Consider the following 21,943-nt stretch of genomic DNA (forward strand, 5'->3'; position numbering starts at 1 on the left):
AGTCTAGTTCAGCTGAAATGTGTGAAGGGAAATGGTGGAGATCAATCTAGAAAAGCTAAACTCTGAAGGGGCTCGAATACCAGAATGGCTCCAGTACATCCCACCTCATAGTCAAGTCCTCATCCCTAACTCCAAGCTATTTTCTCTTCTAACCTCGTCCTCTCATAGAATCAAGTTGGAAGAGACCTTAGAGGTCACCTAGTTCATTCTTTCTCCCCATGCAAAAATCTGATCTACAGTATAATTTTTCTTCTTTTCTTCTTCTTCTTTTTTCGGTGAGGCAATGGGGGTTAAGTGACTTGCCCAGGGTCACACAGCTAGTACGTGTCAAGGGTCTGAGGCCGGATTTGAACTCAGATCCTCCTAAATCCAGAGGCAGTGCTCTTCCACTGTGCCACCTAGCTGCCCCTCTACAACATCATTCATTATTGATAAAGGGGATGGGGTTGGGGAGAAAGGGTCTACTTGAACCTTTCCAAAGACAGGGATCCACCACTTTAGCCATCTCTGATTATCAAGAAGTCCTTTGCATTGATTGCAATCTGCCTCCCTGCAACTGCCACTGGTTTTAGTTCCATTCCATTAATAAACATTTATTAATCATCTGCTGTATGTATGAAGAACACCATGTAGGTAGACTACAACAGGCACAACCTGAAGAGTAGGAAAGAACTCATAAGAGTCAAGGACATAGCTGTGGTTTACCTTGGAACATAGAATCTTCACTTGGAATTTGGATCTGTTTTATGCCTAAGTCCTCAGTACAGTCTTATGCAGAAAACATTCTTCAGGGACACATGCATAACATAGGAAAAGTCATCCAAGTCAACAGACCCCTCAAAGCCTCATGGCTCCATCAGAGAGAGCTCTCATGTGGCTCTCTCATGCTCTCTTGTTCTCCATCAGTTTTGTGTTGGAAGAACCAGTTTAGCAAACACCAGCCTGGAAAGCAGTGTGAGTTTTGCTTTTATAACCTGGTTACAAGTAACCCTAGAGTGAGAGGTAGATGTCTTTGGTAGGGTTGGTTGCAAGAATTGCTGCCCTCTTGCTTTCATAGTTCAGCTGCACTGGGGAAGATTAAAAGTTTAGCTTAGATGTGGTCTTTGCCTTCACAGAGCTTATAGTCTAAGAGCTCTGCCCCCCTCCCCCAAGAAGCCAAGCAGAAATAAGTCTGCTCCACATAGCAGCCCTCTAGATCCTGATATGCCCCTCTCTCACACCTTCTCTTCTTTAGCCTTAACATCCCATAGGACTAGGGGGGCAGCTAGATGGCGCAGTGGATAAAGCACTAACCCTGGATTCAAGAGGACCTGAGTTCAAATCTGGCCTCAGACATTTGACACTTAATAGTTGTGTGACCCTGGGCAAGTCACTTAACCCTCATTGCCCTGCAAAAAAAGCAAAAAAACAAAAACAAAACATCCCATAGGACTAGAACTGAGGTAGCACGGTCACCGCCTCTCCCCATCCTGGTCATTCTTCCCAGAATGTGATTATCAGTGTCCTTCCTAAAATTTGTCCTCTCTTCCTCCCCACTCGTCCCCCATGCTGGAGCCTGAGTAGGGATGAGGACCTCCCCAGGGAGAATGGAAGAACCTGTGTCTAACCTACAAGGGCTGATGGGCTGATGCTGGGTCTTCATTCCCCTAAGGGGGCTCAAAGGGTTGACCATGCATGGTTCCATCCTGAATTTCATCTGAGAGCTGGCAGGGCTAAAAATAGAAGCCCCAGCTCAGCAGCTTGTCTTCTTCTGGATGCCAGACAGAGAGGGGGGAAATGAGCAGATTCCTTAGGCCTTTGGGGAAATAAAGTGATCTCCCCCCCCTTCCCTTCTATTCCCCCAGAAAAGTAATTAGGACTGAGATGCAAAGTTTGAGAAAATGCATTAAAAGCTACTGGCAGGGGTTCAAATAGAAACCAGACTACCCCCCAGAGATGAGAGAAAGAAATAGAGAGAAGGGGGAAGTAGGCATGGGAGGAAAGATGATGAGCAGTGATTCAGTGCTAGAATCTGAGGCTGCCTTGGGGTGCTATCCCTTTGTGGCCCTGTCTGCCTTTGGCTAGCAGAAATGAACCCTGTTAAGGGCCTTTGGGTACCAAGAGAAAGAAGAAGCAGATGAGGACAGAGGGAGGTGAGGTCCTGTTTGCTGCCTAGGTGTAGAATCTTGGAAGCACAGAATCTTAGTATCCTAGAATCATAAACTTGTATGACATCAGAAACTTATTTATTGTCCATTAGAAACAGACTTGTAGACTCTTAGAATCTTATAAACTTAGAGAATCTTAGAAAAACAGCAACAACAACAACAACAACAAAAGACTTTGCAGACCTTGAAGCGCCATAGAAATGTGAGTTGTTATACTTAAGAACTTTACAACAATTGTGGCATCTTAGATGCGTACTCATAGAATCTTCGAGGTATAGACAGTCAATAAGTATTTACTGAGCACCTACTATGGGCCAAGCATCATGATAGGCGCTGGAGATGAATAGACCAAAACGAAATAAACCCGCTCTCCAGGGGCTCACATTCTATCCAGGAAATACTGTGCACAATTGTATATTTAAAAATAAAAAAATACTGTGTATAATTGTATAAAAATGTACAAAGGGAAATACAAAGTCATACATGGAATCCTGGAAACTTAGAATTTTAAAATAATAGAATTTCATAGCTGAAAAGAACCTAGAGACCCTCTAGTCCCACCTCTTACCTTGGGCAGGAATGTCTTCTAGAGAGATGGTCTTCTGGCCTTTGCTCAAATACCTCCTTCATTGAGATATTCACTATGGCTAGAGGCAGCTCCTTAGGATAATAGATTTAGAGTTGAAAGGGATCTCAGTGGTCATCAGGTCTGGTCCCCACATTTTTCAGATGAGGAAACTGAGGCCAGGGAGGTTAAACGGTTTGCCTAATGGTCACACAGTGGTTAAGTAGCAGAGCCAAGATTTGAAGCCAGACCCCTTGACTCTAAATCCAGTACTTTTTCCAGGCCCTACACTGACTCTCCAGAAGGCCCACTGGTCAGGCACTCTTGAACAACTGCATTGCACAGTCAAATAAGACAAATCATCTATACCCACAGGGAGCCTGTGTTCTGCCTGAGGAGAAAAAGAATCAAAATGATTTCTTATACTGTCAGTCCATGAGTCCACAAATATTTTATTTGTTCAGCCAGGAAAAAAAAGGCAGAATATGTGATATAAAGGAAAACATTCTGGATTGGGAGACAGGAACCCTGGGTTCCAGCCCTAACTTTGCCTGTTGGCATTAGATTGATCCCTTCCCCTCTCTGGGCCTCAGCTCTGGACCCCTTCTCAGAATCATTTTCTTAAATTCATAATATAAAACACTTAGGATTACAAAGAAAACCAACCATATTGAAATATATAAAATATTTAACTTTAAATATATTTTAAAGTTTTTATATTTTAATCTCTTTAAATAAATATATTTATATGAAAAAAATTTAAACCCTAGGTCATGAGTCCCAGATTAAGAATCCCTTAACTAGATGATCTTTAATCTCTCTTTCATCTCTAACAACTGATGCATCTTATATACATTTGAACTCCTATGTGCTAAACCCTGTGCTGAAATAATTGGGTTATAGAATTATGGACCAGAGGCGACCTTAAATGTCAATTAGCTGGGGGCAGCTAGATGGCACAGTGGATAAAGCACCAGCCCTGGATTCAGGAGTATGAGAGTTCAAATCTGACCTCAGACACTTAACACTTACTAGCTGTGTGACCCTGGGCAAGTCACTTAACCCCCATTGCCCCACAAAACCAAAACAAAACAAAACAAAAAGGCACTGTATTTATGGACAGCTAGATGGCACAGTGGATAAAGCACCAGCCCTGGATTCAGGAGTACCAGAGTTCAAATCTGACCTCAGACACTTAACACTTACTAGCTGTGTGACCCTGGGCAAGTCACTTAACCTCCATTGCCCCACAAAACCAAAACAAAACAAAACAAAAAGGCACTGTATTTATGGGCAGCTAGGTGGCGCAGTGGATAAAGTACTGGCCCTGGATTCAGGAGGATGTGAGTTCAAATCCGGCCTCAGACATTTAAAGCTGTGTGACCCTGGGCAAGTCACTTAACCCCAATTGCCTTACCAAAAAAAAAAAAATGCCAACTAGCTCATGATCCAATGGAAAAGAAAATAAACCGAGTCAGGAAAACAATATATAAAATGACTATATAAATGACAGAACAGCAACAAAACAAAGTTGCTGCTACTTTGTAAATGACAAAGCTTAGCTCCAGAAAAGAGCTGTAAGAAGGCACTTCCACCCTCTCTCCTCCCCCCCCTCCCCCTTTGCAGAGGTCAGGAGCCAGGGGCATGGAATACTGCCTATAACATGAGACATTTTTGATGTGTCAGTTCGTGTTGCTGAACTTTTTCTTTCCCTCTCTTTTATTCTTAATCATAAGGGATGGCTCTCTGGGAAGGGTGGGAGAAGGGATACAATGGGATACAAAGTTGGCGTGAAAACAAACAATGTTAATACAATTTTATTTTTTAAAAATCTACCAGTCCAACCTCCCACAATTTACACAAGAAGAAACTGATGCCCAGAGAAGGGAAGCAGCTTGCCCAAGGCTGCACAGTGAGTTAATGGCTGAGCCAAGACTAGAGGTCAGGTCTTCTCACTCCTAATCTAGTATTTTCTGGTGCATGACAACACAGGAGGTACACAGGTGATCTAGACACTAAACCGTGCCTTCAAGCAGCTCACAACCCAGTATGGGAGAGAAGACATGGACACAGATAGGGAACACTGAAGGCAGACTAAACATTATTAAGTGTCTTCTGTATGCAGAGCACTGCTGGGTGCTAGGAGAGAATGATATAAATGAGTATATAGTACTATGTGAAACTGAAGGGAGGAGAACTCCCTTCTGTTTGGGGGAATCAGGGAAAGATGCAGCTGTAAGGTGCCACAAGATCGATACTGTCTGTAATGACCCCCAATGGTGCACATTTACTTAGTTTACAAAGCACTGCCTTCCTATCACCTCTTTTAGTGAGTATTATTATGCCCACTTTACAGCTGAGGAAACTAGGGCTCAGAGTGGTTAGTTGATTTGCCCAAGATCCCCTAGCTAAGTCAATGCTGGAACCAGGATTCTAACCCCAGCCTTTGGCATTGAGTCTCATGCTCTCTCTACTATATCATGCTGCAGAACTGGTTTCCTGGGGGCTAAGAGCATGTATTGGGATGACCAAGCCTCTCTCAGGGCAGTGACCTGGAAGATTGGGACCTGGCATGGTGAGGAGTTGACAACTAGTGGGGTGACCTCGTCAGTGGGCCTGGACTCTGGATTTTGGGGTTTGGGGGAGGTGACAGAGGGAGTGGATGAATTGGCCTGGATGCAGGAGAGGACATAGGGGGTCAACCTAGACCAATGACCTTTTAACCTCTTGGGCTGGCCATGGAATTGGAACTAACCGTAGACAAAGTATATGGCTACCTAGACACTACCTGACCACTGACTTGTGCCTTTTTTTCTTTCCTTTTAATTTAAACTCTCCTAACTCTTTTAGGATGATCGACTGGGTATCTTGGCCCCTGGGGAAAAACATAGACAAATGGATCATCACGTTGCTAAAGGGCCTAGCAGCTGTTAAGAAGTTCAGCATTTTGATTGAAGTCTCTCTCTCCAAAATAGAGAAGGTCAGCACCCATTCCAGACTCCCTCTTAGGACCTGGGGCAAAGATCCCACCACACGGGGCCTGGGAAAACTAGAACCATTGGCAGAGACGGATGTGGGGTTGACAGGTTCCATAGTGGGGAATTGTGTGATTTAGTGATAAGAATACTGGGCTGGGAGTCAGGAGAGAGGCCCCTAACTCAACATATGATTTGGGGCAAATCATCTCCCTGGGTCTCCTTGTTCTCATCTTTGAAATGAGGAGGTTGGGCCAAATGGTCTCTAAACTCCCTTACAGTTCTCATACTCCACGATCTAAGGTTCCTCCCAGTTCTGATATTCTATGTTCTAAAGTCCCTCCTAGCTCTGAAGTTCTTTGTTCTAAGGGCCCTCCCAGTTCTGACATTCTGTGTTCTAAGCTCCTTCCCAGATCTGACATTATGTGTTCTAAGTTCTCTCCCAGTTCTGATATTCTGTGTTCTAAGGTCTCCCAGCTCAGACATTCTATGTTCTAAGCTCCCTCCCAGCTCTGACATTCCATATTCCAAGGCCCCCCCCCAGCTCTGACATTCTGTGTTCTAAGCTCCCTCCCAGCTCTAAGATTCTATGACCTAAGGCCCCTTCCAGCTCTAACACTGTGCGTTCAATGTTCTAACATTCTATAGTCTAAGATCCCTTCAGGTTCTAACATCCTATATTAGATTTATACAAAACTCTTTGCTCAGTATTGGGTGTACAAAGATAAATATGGCACAGGTCCTATTCTAAAAGAACTTAAAATCTAATGGGAAAGATATGGACTCAAGTAACTATAATACGAGAGAGATGAAGTACAAAGGAAGGTCTGTCCCAGCTCTAACATTCTTTGTTCTATGCTCTCTTCCAGTTCTGACATTCTGTGTTCTAACAGTCTATATTCTAAGGTTCCATCCTGTTCTAATAGCCTTTGAGTCTGTGAGCTCTCCATTACACAGCTGTGTGCACAGGGGCACCTTTGGCACTGCAGGGGAGGTGGAGGCTAGTCAGATCAAGTCCACTCCTCACTCTCCGGACTTTTCCACCTCCCTGCCAGCAGCCTTCTCACCCTGGGGATGCCTCCACCCTGCCGCCCTCTCTTCTGATTGGTGAGTCCACCATTTCATGAGGTGACCGGGCCATGCTTACTTCCCTGCTGACTCCACCCCTTACTCTCCAGATTTCTTCACCTCCTCATCAGCAGCAGCCTTGTTCCCTCTCTTCACTACTACCTGTCCTCCAGTTTTCCAGCTCCCCATTGTTGTCTTCTTCCATTAGAGTGTAAACTCCTCAAGGGTAAGGACTGTCTTGTTTGCTTGTTTTTGTATCTCCAACTCAGCACAGTGCCTAACACAGCAAATGCTTAATAAATGCTTGTGCTCTCTTTCTTCCTTTTTCTTCTTTTTTTCTCTTCATCCTCTCTTTCTCTTTCCTCTCCCTCTTTTTCTTTCTTTTCTCCTTTCTTTCTTTTCTCCTTTCTTTCCTCCTTCCTTCCTTTCCTCCTTTCTGTCTTTCTTTTTCTTTCCTTCCTTCCTTCCTTTCTTTCATTTCTTTCTTTTTCTGGTTCCTGTCTCTCTTTTTTCTTTCTCTCTTTTCTGTCAATCTATCCTCTCTCTCTCTCTCTCTCTCTCTCTCTCTCTCTCCCTTCAAGGAGCTTACAATTTAGTTGGGTAGGAAGTATATAGTGGTAAGATAGTAAGGGTATAGACATGAACCTGGTTAGTTAGCTCCAATATGAGTTAGGAGGTGTACTCATTACTGTGAAAACTGAGAAAAGAGAGTTCTTTAAGTTTGGGTAGATAAGGGAAGCATTCTTAGGAGTGATGGCCAGAGTAGACTTTATCTAATACTACACAGGGCCATGGGGATCTCAAGCTTAACAATTAAGAACTGGTTAGATAGCAATTAGCAACAGGTTCAAAACAGCTACTTACATGTGGCATCCTAGGTTATGTGCCTCCCCTTGCCCCCACTGCTAGACTTAGCCTCTGTCTCTTATTTCTGTCTAGGCTATCACTTAGATCAGTTTCATGCATGTTACAACATATAAGCAAGGATTCATATTCATGAATGCCCCATGTTCTGTCAATGAGTCTTCATTTTTACTTTATCATGGGATGGAGTTGACCACAGTCCCCAACGCCATACTGTACAAGGTCTACCTAGATTCTCCTAAGGTAGAAAGACTTTGGCACCCTGCTACTACCTATGTCTGTTGTCCAAAGGCTGACTTGGCTAAGTGTGACACCAGAGGATGAAGGGTTTTGATCATAGCAATTCATGAAAAAATAAAAGGTTTGGCATCATCACTAAGATGGGAGTAGTGGCAACACCAAGAAAATAATAATCAAGAAGTGAGATTAAAGAAACTTCAGAGGGTATCAAATCCAACCCTCATCCATGTAAGAATCCCCTAACCAGTGGTCCTCCAGCCTCTACTTCAAGCCTTCTAGTGATGGGGTATGGCCTCACATCCATTCATTCACCTTTTGGAAACCTCTAATTGTCAGGCAGTTAGGATATTTCCATATATCAAGCCTAAGTCTTCCTCTCTACAACATCTGCCCATTTTTCCCAGCAGAGGAAGATTCCTTCTGAACACTGCTTCTCTTAATGTGAACTAATATTGTCTTAGCGCTTTTTGACCGCCATTGTGACTCATATTAAGTTGAAGATCTTTTACAGAACAGCTGTTGTCTTGTCAAATTTTTGCCATTTTGTATTTTAGAGGCAGTATAGCTTAGTGGGAGAGTCCCTGGAGCTGGAGTCAGGAGAAACCTCCTTTGAAATACTGTTCCTGACCCTTAACTTCAAGGCCATGGGCAAGTCACATTGCCTTAGTTTTTCCTCATCTGTAAAATGGGGATAACAATGCCTATTGTTAAAATATGAAGTAATAACACTTCATAGAGTTACTGAGAAGACAAAATTAGACAATTTATGTAAAGTATTTTGTAAACCATGGACACTAGTCAGTTATATGGTGCAGTTGGATTTTTTTAAACCTCAAAACACCTTTTATTTATCGTGATTAACCATCACCTCTGATGTATATTGTCTGTGTGATCATAAAGTGGTTTATCTTCTTTATGCTCCAGTCAGCTTCCCAAGACTATAAATTATAGACAAATTGCTAATCCATATTGTTTGAGCTAGTCACCATACCAGGAGTTCCCTACACCAATGAAATCATAAGCCTACAGATATTCTATCTGTCATCTTATCTATGTATCTATTATCTATCATTTATCTAGCTATCTATTCTCTACCTATCTATCAATCTACCTATCTGTCACCCATCTATCATATATCTACCATCTACCTATCTATCTATCAGCTTACCTATCTGTTATCTGGCTGTCATCTACCTATCATCCATACATCTTTTTATTACATTCTAGCTTATTAAATATTATTAGATCTTATCTTTCTAGACTGTTGAAATATTTCTGTGCCCTGATCCTGTCACCCAAAAGTTAGCTGTACCTTTTAGTTTCCTGCCTTTTGTAAACTTGATAGGTGGTCCATCTATACCTTCTATAAGGCATTGATAAAAATATGGAGCAACAGAGGACCAAGAACAGATTCCTTAGTGGCTTCATTGGTTTTCCCTCAAATTGATACCAACTTATTGGCTACTATTCTTTAGGTAAAAGTCATTCAAACCGACCTAGATATGCTCTTTTTTTGCCCATGTCGCTATGTCTTATCTATAGGAATAGAATGAGACACTTTGCTATATGCCAAGCTTATTATGTCTGTGGCATCCCCCAATCAAACAGTATAGTAACCCCATCAAAAAAAGGAAATGATATTGGTCTGACATGACCTATTTTTGATAAAGAATCTCTTTGAGATTCTTCCTCCTCTTCCTAAATAATCCCACACAACTTTCCTTTAATAATCCTTGATGGAATTTTGCTAGGAAATGACAGCAGGCTCATCAGTCTATGGTTTTAAAACTCCATGCTCTTCACTCTTTTTGAACATGGGGATGGCGTTTGCCTCTCTGTGGTCTCATGGCACTTGACCCATTTCCAAGACTTTTCAAAGATCACCAGCAGCAACCCAACAACCGCACCTGCCTGTTCCTTCAGTATCCTGGGATATAGGTTGTCTGAACCTGTTCTCTTGAATACCATCCTGGATTTGACTCACCATTAATCTTTTTTGTTCTGTCTTTTCCAGTCAGGTCATTTCTGGGCAGAGAAAATAAAGCCATAATGAGAATTGAATAGCTCTGCTAATTCTCTGTCCATCCATAGTAAAATTCCCATCCACCTTGAACAATGATGGTCCCAGCCTCTCCTTGATCATCGTCTTGTTCTCAAAATATTTACCCAAGCCGTCTTTTGTCTTTAGCATTCTTCTCAAAGTTTGGCTTATTCTGAGTTCTGGTGCCTCGGATGTTAATCTTATAATACCTTGCCACTACTTTGTAGTCATCTCCTGTTCATAGCCCTTGCTTTCATTTTCCATACACATCTTTTAAAAAAGCTAAACTGGCCAATGAATTCATTTCCTATGCATCGATGCTAGTCTCTTTAATAACTCCTCTTTTTTTCTTCCTCTTTGGAATAATTTCTTTTCCTGCCTTTGGAATTTTATTATTGAGAATTCCCCACCCTTCATGGGCTGACTATCCTATGCAAGAGTTATTTTGTCTCACCTATTCATTATATGGGACAACTATGTGGCTTAGTACATAGGGTGCTAGGCCTGGTGTCAGAACCTGAGTTCAAATCCAGCCTCAGACACTTCCTAGCTATGTGACCCTGGGGAAGTCATTTAACCCTGCTTGCCTCAGTATCCTCATCTGTATAGTGAACTGGAGAAGGAAATGGCAAACCACTCCTAGTATTTTTGCTTAGAAAACTACAAATGTAGGGGCAGCTAGGTGGCGTAGTGGATAAAGCACCGGTCCTGGATTCAGGACCTGAGTTAAAATCCAGCCTCAGATACTTGACACTTACTAGCTGTGTGTCCCTGGGCAAGTCACTTAACCCTCTTTGCCCTGCCAAAAAATGAACGAAAACAAAGATGAAAACAAAGCAAAATAACCACAGAAGTAAACTCCAAATGTAGTCATGAAGAGTTTGATATGACTGAAACAACTGAGCAATAACAAATTCTTTAAAATGTTATAGAGGGAGACTGTACCTTGTTTTCCAGACTCTTTCATGAATTCTAAAATTGAGTAGTCACTTCCTCCTGAGATATCTGTCATTTCTACTACAACAGTGTTATTTATCATCATCAGGGCCTCTACCTTTTTGAGAATGAAATGCTCATTCAGGCAATTCAAGAATTTGTTAGTTTTTCTTCATTTGGCAGAGTGAGTACTCCAGTAAATATTCAGGAAGTTGAATCATTACTACATCATGATTCTGTATGAGATTTGTAATCTGTTTTCTGAATTCCTTATCGATTCCAGTTGGTATATTATAGTATATTGACCACAGTAGTAGAGGTCCTATTTTTTCTCTTATCATTATCCAAATTCTCTCTACTGTTTCCCTCCCTACCCCCAGTTCATGAGATTTCCTCACATGAATGTATCCTTGAAGTATTGAATTAATATTAAAGGGCTCATAAACAATCCAAAAGATAAGAAATTTAGAGCATATAAAAATTTGTAAATAGACACACATAAAACAAAATACAAATGGTATATATATTCTATAGTAATAAACTTCTACAAAATTTGTTGATAAACAAATCAGAAGTCAAGAAGGATTTAACAAGCACTTACTGTGTTCCAGGCACTTTGCCATGCACTGGGGAGACAAAGAAAGGCAAAAGCAGTCCCTGACCTTAAGGAGCTTATAATCTAATGAGAGGAATGTGCACACAACTATATACAAACAAGAGATATATGGAATAAATTGGAGATAATTTCAGGTGGAAAATGACTCAATTTAACAAGCATTTATTAAACACCTACTATCTGCTAAACCCTATGTTTTGTGTTAGAGAGAAAAAGATAACTAAGACTTGAGCTCTGTTTAAAAAAAAACAAAACCCTTACATTCTAATGGAAGGAAAGATGTATACAAATAACTGATATGAGGGGCAGCTAGGTGGCATAGTGGATAGAGCACTGGCCCTGGAGTCAGGACCTGAGTTCAAATCCGGCCTCAGAAATTTGACACTTACTAGCTGTGTGACCCTGGGCAAGTCACTTAACCCCAACTGCCTCACCAAAAACAAAAACAAAAACAAAACAAAACAAAAACAAATAACTGATATGAGAGAGAGTAAGAGCTGAGTAAAGAAAGGGTCCAGGTAGAATGCTATGAGAAATCTAAGGAGAAAGACCACTTTTACCTGGGATGAGGAGGGAAGAGAATGGATGAAGGAAAAATGTTTATTAAATATTTGCTATGTGCCTGGCACTGTGCTAAGTTCCAGAGTGAGACATCCTGTCCTCAAGGAGCTTATATTCTAATGGGGGAAATAACAGATATAGGGAAGTAATGTCAAGGAAAGGTCCAGTCTGGGAAATCACAGTGAGTGGAGCCATTGGAACAGTAATTGACATGCCCCTTCTGGGCATGTTCCCAGAGCTAGTGGGATACCAGTAGGGTAGACATATTGCAGCAAAGCAGAGGGGAAAGAAGATAACTACAGTGGATGATTGGATGGGAGGTATAACATGACCTGCTCTGGAATTGGCTAGGTACAGTGGGCTGTGTGAGTTTGTGCTCACTCACTCCCTTCATGGAAGAGTGACATTTGAACTGGACTTTGAAGGAAGGGAATAAATAACCCAGGGATCTCAACCAGACCTGGTGCTATTTCACATCTTTATTGGTGACTTGGATAAAAGCATAGATTGCATCCTTCTGAAATTTGCAGATTACACCAAGCTGGAAGGGGTGGCTACCTCACTGGACAAAAAGGTTTGGTATCTCAAGAGGGTCTGTTGACAACTACTCTTCTCAGGGATCCATGAGTAACATTGAGAAGGGACAGCTAGATGGTGCAGTGGATAGAGCACTGGGCCTGGATTCAGGAGGACCTGAGTTCAAATCTGGCCTCAGACTCTTGACACTTACTAGCTGTGTGGGCAAGTCACTTAACCCCAATTGCCTCACCAAAAAAAACCACAACCAAACAAAGAAAACGGTGAGAAACTGACACTTCTAACACTCAAGAGCATTCACTGATTAACATTTCATTAGTATTTACAGAAGGTATTTACTAAGCAGATATAGTAAGCACAATTAGTACAAAAACGGGAGACACACTCTTCTTCTGCATTTACCAGCTTCCTAGGGATGGCCATGAGGCACTGATCCTGCTTCCTGGGAGTCCTCTCCTTCCTTTGTAGAGTTCTTATCTCTCTAGATGTGTCTCTGCTAGGCTCTGAAGATTGGGGCTTCTGATGGGTCTACACGTGACACTTCCTTGCTGCCACAAGTCACTATCATTTCCATATCAAATGGTGCTTCTTCTGTTATCAGCCACTACTAGTCTGGAAGTCACTGCTACCGACTGGTCACCTGTGGACCACTCATGGGACTTTCGATTTCTCAAACTCACCAGATCACCTGGGCCAAAGCTTCTTAAACTGTGGGTTGTGACCCAATATGGGGTTGAGTAACTGAATGTGGGGGTCACAAAAAATTTGGCAAGAGTAAAAGGTTATGTATACCTTTTTTATATACCTATATACCCAGGATTGCATAAAAAATTTTCAAGCAAAAAGGCATAGTGAGTGGAAAAAGTTTAAGAAGCCCTGACCTAGGCAGCCCCATGTAAGGATATTTATTTGTCCCAGATAAGAAAAGAATAAACCTAAAAGAAACAGAGATGCCATATGCTCAGGGATATACCAATGTGGAGTGGGAGATAAACTCTTCTCCTTTGGCTCCCTCAGAGCATTAGTCCCAAGGCTTATTGCCTTCCAAGCAGGAGATAGGAAGAACAGAGATGTGATTTCTTTTCTCAGGAGACACTATTTTTTTTGCTTTTGGTATATCTTGCTCTGCTCCTGACTGGATGGGCTGTCTCCTACTGATTTAGATTCTCTAAAAATAATAATCATTTCTCATGGTCAGTGGCTGGGGGAGGGGAAGAAGGAGAGAGAAGATCAGTTCTTTTACATTTCTTTAAAATTTTTTTTTAATGTTTTATTTTCCCCCAACTACATGAAAAGACAATTTTAACATTTTAAAAAAATTTTGAGCTCCAGATTCTCTCCATCCCTTCCCTCCCTCCTCATTGAGAAGGCAAGCAATTTGACATAGGTTATCCATGTGTAGCCATGCAAAACATATTTCCATGTAAGTCATGTTGTGAAAGAAAACAAAGACAAAAAAAAAAAGAAAAAGAATGCTTCAATCTGCATTCAGCCTCCATTGGTCCTTTCTCTGGAGATGGATAGCATTTTTCATCATAAGTGAGAGAATGAGTTTCGAAGAATGTTTATCCAATCAGTCAGTCAGCTAGCATTTATTAATCATCTGTGCTAGACATCAGAGCTACAAACACAAAGAAAGAGGCCATCTTTATTCACAAGTAACTTACATTCTAATGAGGGAGACATGTCCATATTTAAGCACATACAGAATAAATAGAGAGTGAAATACAAATAAATAACCAAGTAGTTGAACACAAGGTTAGTTTGGGAGGACAGCACCAGCAGTCATGAGAAGCAGGAAAGGTTTCATGTACAAGGGAGAAAAGAGTTCATGGAGATAGGTCAAGGTTGAGAGTTGGAAGGGACTTTGAAGGTTATTCAATCCAGCCCTTACTTGTGAGAAAGGGGTGAGCCTTATTCCGCTTGGCCTCAGAAGGCAGATGGATGGACATCACAAAGAGACAAATTAGGTTTGATGTGAAGGAAACTTTCCTAGCAATTTGAACCATCCAAGAAGTAAAATGGTCCACCTTAGGACCCTCTGGTTTATTGTCACTGAAAGTCTTAGAACAAAGACTGCGGGCGGCTAGGTGGTGCAGTGGATAAAGCACCGGCCCTGGAGTCAGGAGTACCTGAGTTCAAATCCGGCCTCAGACACTTAACACTTACTAGCTGTGTGACTCTGGGCAAATCACTTAACCCCAATTGCCTCACTAAAAAAAACAAAAACAAAAACAAAAAGAACAAAGACTGGATAATCACTTGTCAGTGATATTGGAATTTCTTTTCAGGTTTGGGTTGGACTACATGACCTCTGAGGTTCCTTCCAGTTCTGAAGTACCATAGTTATAGAATTATCATTGTAAGGAAAGTACCTTATGTACTTTAAAATATTCAACAAATGTGAATTATTATTATTATTTCATCTTTTTCATGGAGTTCAGATAAACATGGTCCAGGGACAAGTGGTTATTCTTTTATATCCTGTGGTTATTCTTTAATATTTAATGTTCTTCAGGTTGTTGCACAAATGGATCAAATGAGCTGGGTTGTTTTTTAATTGAATAAAAGCATTAGGATATAAGCTCATCTTCTGAAGGCTCATTGAAAATATCAGCTCTAATAGCAGACAGGATGATGGGGATGTTATGTGTTTCATCCAGCTCCCATGGTTTTAATGTTTTCTGCAAGGTCTCTATATTTTGAAACCTTTTTACCCCATATAGTTTGGAGATTATGAATATATGATAAAAGTTATTAAAAGTGTTGTTAAGTTTTTATAGTTCAATGTGATGTTCAGGCAATGTGGGTGACGTTTCTCTCCATAATAATATTCCAATTCCAGTATAGTTTACTTGTTGAATTCTCAAAAATATTTGGGGGTTTGTATTTGTAGTTTGTGTATTTGTCATCTACCAGCTAATGAAAGACAGCAAGCTTCTAGTGTGTAATTATGGGCACCTGATTGTGTCTTTCTAGGAATTTTGTAGGTGGTAAATTGATTACAGTTATTATACTATCATTATGACTGCTGTTTTATCTTTGTCTTTTAAAATGGGGAAACTCTTGATAAGGCGTTTTCTTGTATAAACACTTAAAAACAATACAGTGTGTACATGTCCAATATGTACCAAGTTTTTTGTGTTCTCTCCCCACTAGAGTGTACGCAGAGATTGCTTTTGCACTTCTGTATCCCCAGCGCTTAGCATAGTACCTTGAAATTAATTTGAAGGGGGCACTGGCGTTCTCACCTATTCTAGTAGAGAAAGCTGGGATCATGTTCATGCCTGAAAGAAAGCTGGTTAACTGCTTAGTTAGTGATTAATTCATGCACTACTGCAAAACAGTTGAAGCAATGGGTATTTCTTATATTTGGCCTTGACAAGCTTTCTAGTTTTACAGAGGGACCACTTTTACTTTCCTACAGTGATGTGATTGCTCATTATAACTCCACCTTTTCTCTTGTATGGGTTTTGTATTCATTGAGTTTATGTCATTGAACTCAAAAGGGGTTTTTACAGAATTCCATTCTGAGTATTCCCATCTCCCTTTCAAATCCATTAGAGACATCAGCATTTCTTTGGCCATCCTTTTTGTTTTTGAGTAGCAATCCTTGAGTTAGTATTAAATATAGACTTTTAAAAATACCTTCAGGTAGGGGGCAGCTAGGTGGCACAGTGGATAAAGCACTGGTCTTGGATTCAGGAGGACCTGAGTTCAAATCCAGCCTCAGACACTTGATACTTACTAGCTATGTGACCTTGGGGCAAGTCACTTAACCCTCATTGCCCTGCCCCCTCCAAAAGGCAAAAAAACCCTTCAGGTTATTCAGCTTTCCCCCCCTATAGGGAACCCCCTCTTTACCTTCTCTTCTTACTTCATCCTATCTGAGTTTGGGAATGAAGCTATTTCTTATGATTGCCCTGCATTGGTCTATAGCTCATTGTTGTGTGACTTGGAGCTGAGGATAACATGGACAAAAAGCAGAATGAAGTCCTTGCCTAGGACTGGTAAGGTTTGTTTTCAGTTTTATGATGACATAATATTGGTGCTTAATGAGAGTATTCATGACTTCAACCTTTCATGCACACTTATGGCTTGCTTACTTTAGTCATCACTAGCCTCAGCATGGAGGCATTTCTGGGGTACTGGGATCCTTGATTTGTTCTGCTATATCTTACCTTCTTGTAAAAGCAGAACACAAGGAATGCCACTTATTCCTTCATCCTCTGTGTCAATCTGGTCATCATAAGAGTTTGGAGTGGGGTGAGCCAAGAACTCTGTACCCACTTTATCTTCTTCTAATCCAGTTGACCAGTGTTTCAGAGTTCTTATCAGGCCTTTATAGCTACCAGAGTGGTCTCAGGACCCTGATCTGACATTCTTTGGCTCTGTAATTGTGAGAATCACTCTGGCTAACAGTCCTTTACTTTGCTAAAACACCATTTCCCCCCCCCCCCACCTCCAACACACATACAATACCAGTCCCTAGAATGGCACAGATTTGAAGTTATCATTATTTTTTTTTGTTTGTTTTTTTTTGTTTTTTGTTTTTTTTAGTGAGGCAGTTGGGGTTAAGTGACTTGCCCAGGGTCACACAGCTAGTAAGTGTTAAGTGTCTGAGGCTGGATTTGAACTCAGGTACTCCTGACTCCAGGGCCAGTGCTCTATCCACTGTGCCATCTAGCTGCCCCGAGAAGTTATCATTATTATTACTTCTCATTTATTCTTCTCATCTTTTTTGACAGAGCTCAGATAGAAACAGGGCTTGGACAAGTCACATCCTGCTGTGATTTTTTAAAAAAAGATTAAATATTCTATGAAGTAGATAAAATAACTGCTTTTTTTAGTCAGATAAAAGTATTAGGCTGGAAAGTGATCCCCTATAGATTCATTGAAATTTCCTTTGGTACAACTCCAAGAGCAGACAGGACATCAGAGATGATAATTATATTCCCATATGATTTTGATCTCCTTTGACAACTTTTCATTCCATGTCCCTCGGAGATTATGATTATTTGGCAGGGCAATAACTATTAAACATGTTTTCCTTAAGTTCCTGAGCTTGTATGGACCAAGGTTATATCTAGGTAATTGTGGGGCAAAAGTTCAGTTCATGATGATGGTCCAGTTCTGGTTCATTTTGTCAGATGAGTTCTCCAGGATCTTTTGAGGCCTTTGTTTCTAGTATAGGCATTTCTTGTCTGTCACTCCATCAAAGACATTGAGCTTCTGATATAAAATTCTAAGTACCAGTGAATGTTTTGCTAGGTATTCAGTAGGTGCTAAATTTTTTTCACTCTGCAGTGATGTGCTGCATTGCTTCCACCATGTCTTTGTATCATGTGCATTGATCATTAAGTCTGGGTTCCATAAAGATAACCCTTCTATAAGTTTTAGTGGCAGCACCCCAGTTGGTCTTGAATTGCCATCATAAGTACCTCAGTTTCCATAAACAATCCACATGACCCTGTATTCCATGTTTCTTTGTCTACATGTTGTTGGCCAAGTTCATTAGGATGTTGCCCATGGATGGCCTTTTGATTCCATTCTTGATCTAAGCTGTTTCATGGGCTCCATCTTCAGGTAAACCCCTTTGTTTTTCATGTTTGACAAATCCCATGGTATTCCACCTGTAATCAGTCTTTACTATTCTTCTCATTACTATTTTCTCATCGTTCCCATCTTTTTTTTCCAGGGCAATGAGGGTTAAGTCACTTGTCCAGGGTCACACAGCTAGTAAGTGTCAAGTGTCTGAGGCCAGATTTTAACTTGGGTCCTCCTGAGTCTAGGGCCAGTGCTTAATCTACTGCACCACCTAGCCACCCCCACGTCCCATCTTTTTTGATGGAGTTCAGATAGAAATGGTCCTGAGAGAAGTAATTATTCTGCTATTTATATTTATATTTAGTGTTTTATGGACAATAGCACAAGTGGGTAAAATGACTTTTTATTATCATCATTTTGTTCTCATCTTTTAATGGGGTTCAGATAGAAACAGTTCTGGGATAAGAGATTATTATTTGTTGTTTATTATTTATCATCTTGCTGTTACTTTTATACTTAATGTTGCACAGGTAGATAAAATGACTTTAGTTGAATAAAAGCATTAGGATATAAGCTCATCCTCTATAGGCTCACTGAAAACAGCAGACAACAGGGATGATGTGCACCTCATCCTGTTCTCCAGTGATTTTGATCTCCTGTACTAGGTCTCTATATTTTGGAAGCTTTTCATTTCATGTAGCTTGGAAATGATGAGTATTTGCTATGGCAATATCTATTAAAAACTTAGTTTTTGGGGCAGCTAGGTGGCGCAGTGGATAGAGCACCGGCCCTAGATTTAGGAGGACCTGAGTTCAAATCTGGCTTTAGACACTTGACACTTACTAGCTGTGTGACCCTGGGCAAGTCACTTAACCCCAATTGCCTCACCAAAAAAACCCCACAACAACTTAGTTCTTAGGTTTTTATGGATCATTGTGGCTGTTATGGGCAGCAGTTTGGTCTTTGTTAATGATATGGTTCCAAGACAGTTTATGGTTTAGTTCTGTATTTTAAGGACAGGGATTTGTTGTCTGTCAGTCCTAGAAGGAATCTAGGTAGAGTCCCTGGAAGACTTGTCCTGGTCCTCAGGCATGAGTGTAGAGGACTCTCATTTGGCATCAGTGAAGAGTATGTGACAGAGACAGATAAGTTCAGAGTATCACTGAAAAGAGCAGGACTTTGCTGCCCGGGATCTCTTCTGTGGCTAATACTTCTGCTAAGAAGTAGTAGAGGGGCAGCTAGGTGGCACAGTGGATAGAGCACTGGTCCTGGAGTCAGGAGGACCTGAGTTCAAACCTGGCCTCAGACACTTAACACTTACTAGCTGTGTGACCCTGGGCAAGTCACTTAACCCCAATTGCCTCACTAAAAAAAAAAAGTAGTAGTAGAGGTGGGGGCATGGGCAGAGTGAAGGGTCTGGGGTTTTATGTTGTTTTTGTTTCCTTACTCAAAACACTGAGAGGTCTCTGAGGGGGTTCTTGTGTCAGAGAGGGTGTTTCCAGAAGGCAGAACTAGTAGCAACAGAAGTTGCTAAGAAGTAGAGTGAGGACACTCACTTAATTAACTCTTTGCAGTCTGGCTTCCAGCCTCATTGTGCAATGAAAGTTGCTCTCTTCAATGTTACCAATGATTTCTCAAGCCTTATTCTTTCATGGCCTCTTAGCCTTTCACTGTGTCGGTCACCTTCTTCTAGATATTCTGTCCACTAGGTCATTATAGTTATCTTCTCCTCCTCCTTCTTCTCCTCCTCACTCACTCACTCACTCTCTCACTCCTGGTTCTTCTACCTGTCTTACCACTCCTTCTCAGTCTCTTTTGCTGGTTCTCCATCCGGGTTGTGCCTTCTCCAAACATTCCCTCAGTGGCCCATATCCTGAGATGCTGAAACCACTGGTCTGACACCAGAGGGAATTTCATATGGACTCCTGTGAAGGGTTTCACTTCTATTGCTTAGCGTCAGCATCCCAAGACCTGGGCTTCAACTTCTGACCCAGGTACTTAAGAGAGAGAAGGGCTCAGTAGGTTTTGTTAGGGGCTTGATATTGTGACTTACTGTGGACTCACCAGGGGCCAAACTCTTCTCCTTCTATATTCTGTCAGCCCAGACCTCAGGCAGCTTGGAGCATGGCTACAAGTCTTCTCCAGAAACACATAGCCCAGGAGGAAAGGAACCACCCAGGGAAAGTTGCCCGAAATGATTCTGTCTAAGAGAGGTCTCACCTGGATCACTGCCTCTTTTTCTAAAACAAACAGCACAGTCAGTCATGATGGAGGGAGATTCTGTCTCTTTCTTTTTTTCACCACTCCCTTCAAGCAATTCCAATACAGGGGAGAGGCCTGCACCCCCTTTCAGGACTATGAGCTGGACCTCCTCCCATCTTTAGTCTGGTAATAATTGGATAGTTCACTGAATAAAATCCAGCTGAAGAAAATCAGGGCAAAATTCTTCCATACCTAAAATGGAGTAAGGAAACAGAAAATCAGTTCTAAGTACCTACTTAATAATAGCAAATGATGGCTTAATAGCTAGCATTTATATAGCACTTTAAGGTTTGCAAAGTGCTTTCTATATTGGTCCTCACAACAACCTTCAGAAGCAGGCACCCTTATTATGAGGATGAGGAAAGTGAGGCCAACAGGTTAAATGACTTGTCTGTGATGACACAGCTACTAAGAGTGTGAGTTAGGGATTTCAGTTCAGGATTTCCTGACCCCAGACCCAGCAGCCCATCCAGGGTGCCACCTAGCTACCCTTGGGCTATGCCATAGAAAGCATGTTGGATCTGAAGTCAGGGCACCTAAGGTTAAATCCTGGGTCTGGCCCTTTAGCTAAGTTAGTTAGCCTGTCTGAGCCTTAATTTTCTCATCTGTAAAGTAGGAATAATAATAATAATAATGCCCATCCAGGGACAGCTAGGTGGCACAGTGGATAGAGCACCAGCCCTGGAGTCAGGAGTACCTGAGTTCAAATCCGGCCTCAGACACTTGACACTTACTAGCTGTGTGACCTTGGGCAAGCTACTTAACCCTCATTGCCCAACCCTGAAACAAAAGAAAAAAACAAACAAAAAAATAATAATAATGCCCATCCTAGCTGCTACACACAGCAGGGTTGTGAGGAAAGTGCTTTGTAAGCCCTGGCATGCCCCTATGCTTGGCACATACTCCTTCTCTGCCTTCTAGAGGCCCTCTCTTCCTTTAAGTTGTAAATTCAGGTACCATCTTCTGCGTGAAGCTTTTCCTGACCTCTTCCCCATCCCTATCTGCCAGCGCCCTCCCTCCCACACTCCCTTTTATTTAACTCCGTGGTACCTATGTGGATTTATTTACTCTGTTTATCTTTTATATATGCTTATTATGTTCTTCATTAGAATGTGAACTCCTTGTGAGGAGGGATTGGTTCCTTCTCTGTACCTGTCTCCCCAGTGGCTGGCATTTATGCCCGATATATATAGTAGATGCTTGGTAAATTCTTGTTGATTGATTGCTACTGGAATTTGAGTTATCTTGATTATATGTATAAGGGAAAGAGTTGACATGAAGATTTGTAAAACAGGAAACAGTACAGAGGCCAAACTGTTTGGCACAGACCATGTTATAGAAGACAACAGTGAGAGAGAGAGAGAGAGAGAGAGAGAGAGAGAGAGAGAGAGAGAGAGAGAGCGAGCCTGGGTCAGTTAGGGAAGACCTCATGGAGAGGTGGGGTGGGACATGAACTAGACCTTGAATGACAGGTAAGGATATTCTAGGCAGGGGGTAAATAAAGGCCGGGAGCCTGGCATAGCCTTGGCTTGTGTGGGAACAAAGAGGAAGACTATCTGACTGCAGCGGAGGATTCATGTAAAG

At 41.5% G+C, this 21,943-nt stretch overlaps 1 protein-coding gene across 1 annotated transcript in view; it reads left to right on the forward strand.

Annotated features, from left to right (window-relative positions):
- Positions 1-21,943, forward strand: part of USP35 (ubiquitin specific peptidase 35) — an 81,862-nt gene that overhangs the window by 32,937 nt on the left and 26,982 nt on the right. Inside the window, exon 8 of the mRNA XM_043993206.1 lies at positions 5,563-5,692. Coding sequence (XP_043849141.1) covers positions 5,563-5,692 — 130 coding nt within the window. The remainder of the gene's footprint in view (positions 1-5,562; positions 5,693-21,943) is intronic.

The sequence above is a fragment of the Dromiciops gliroides genome, chromosome 3 (genome assembly GCF_019393635.1).
Source record: "Dromiciops gliroides isolate mDroGli1 chromosome 3, mDroGli1.pri, whole genome shotgun sequence".
In the NCBI taxonomy this organism is placed as follows: Eukaryota; Metazoa; Chordata; class Mammalia; order Microbiotheria; family Microbiotheriidae; genus Dromiciops; species Dromiciops gliroides.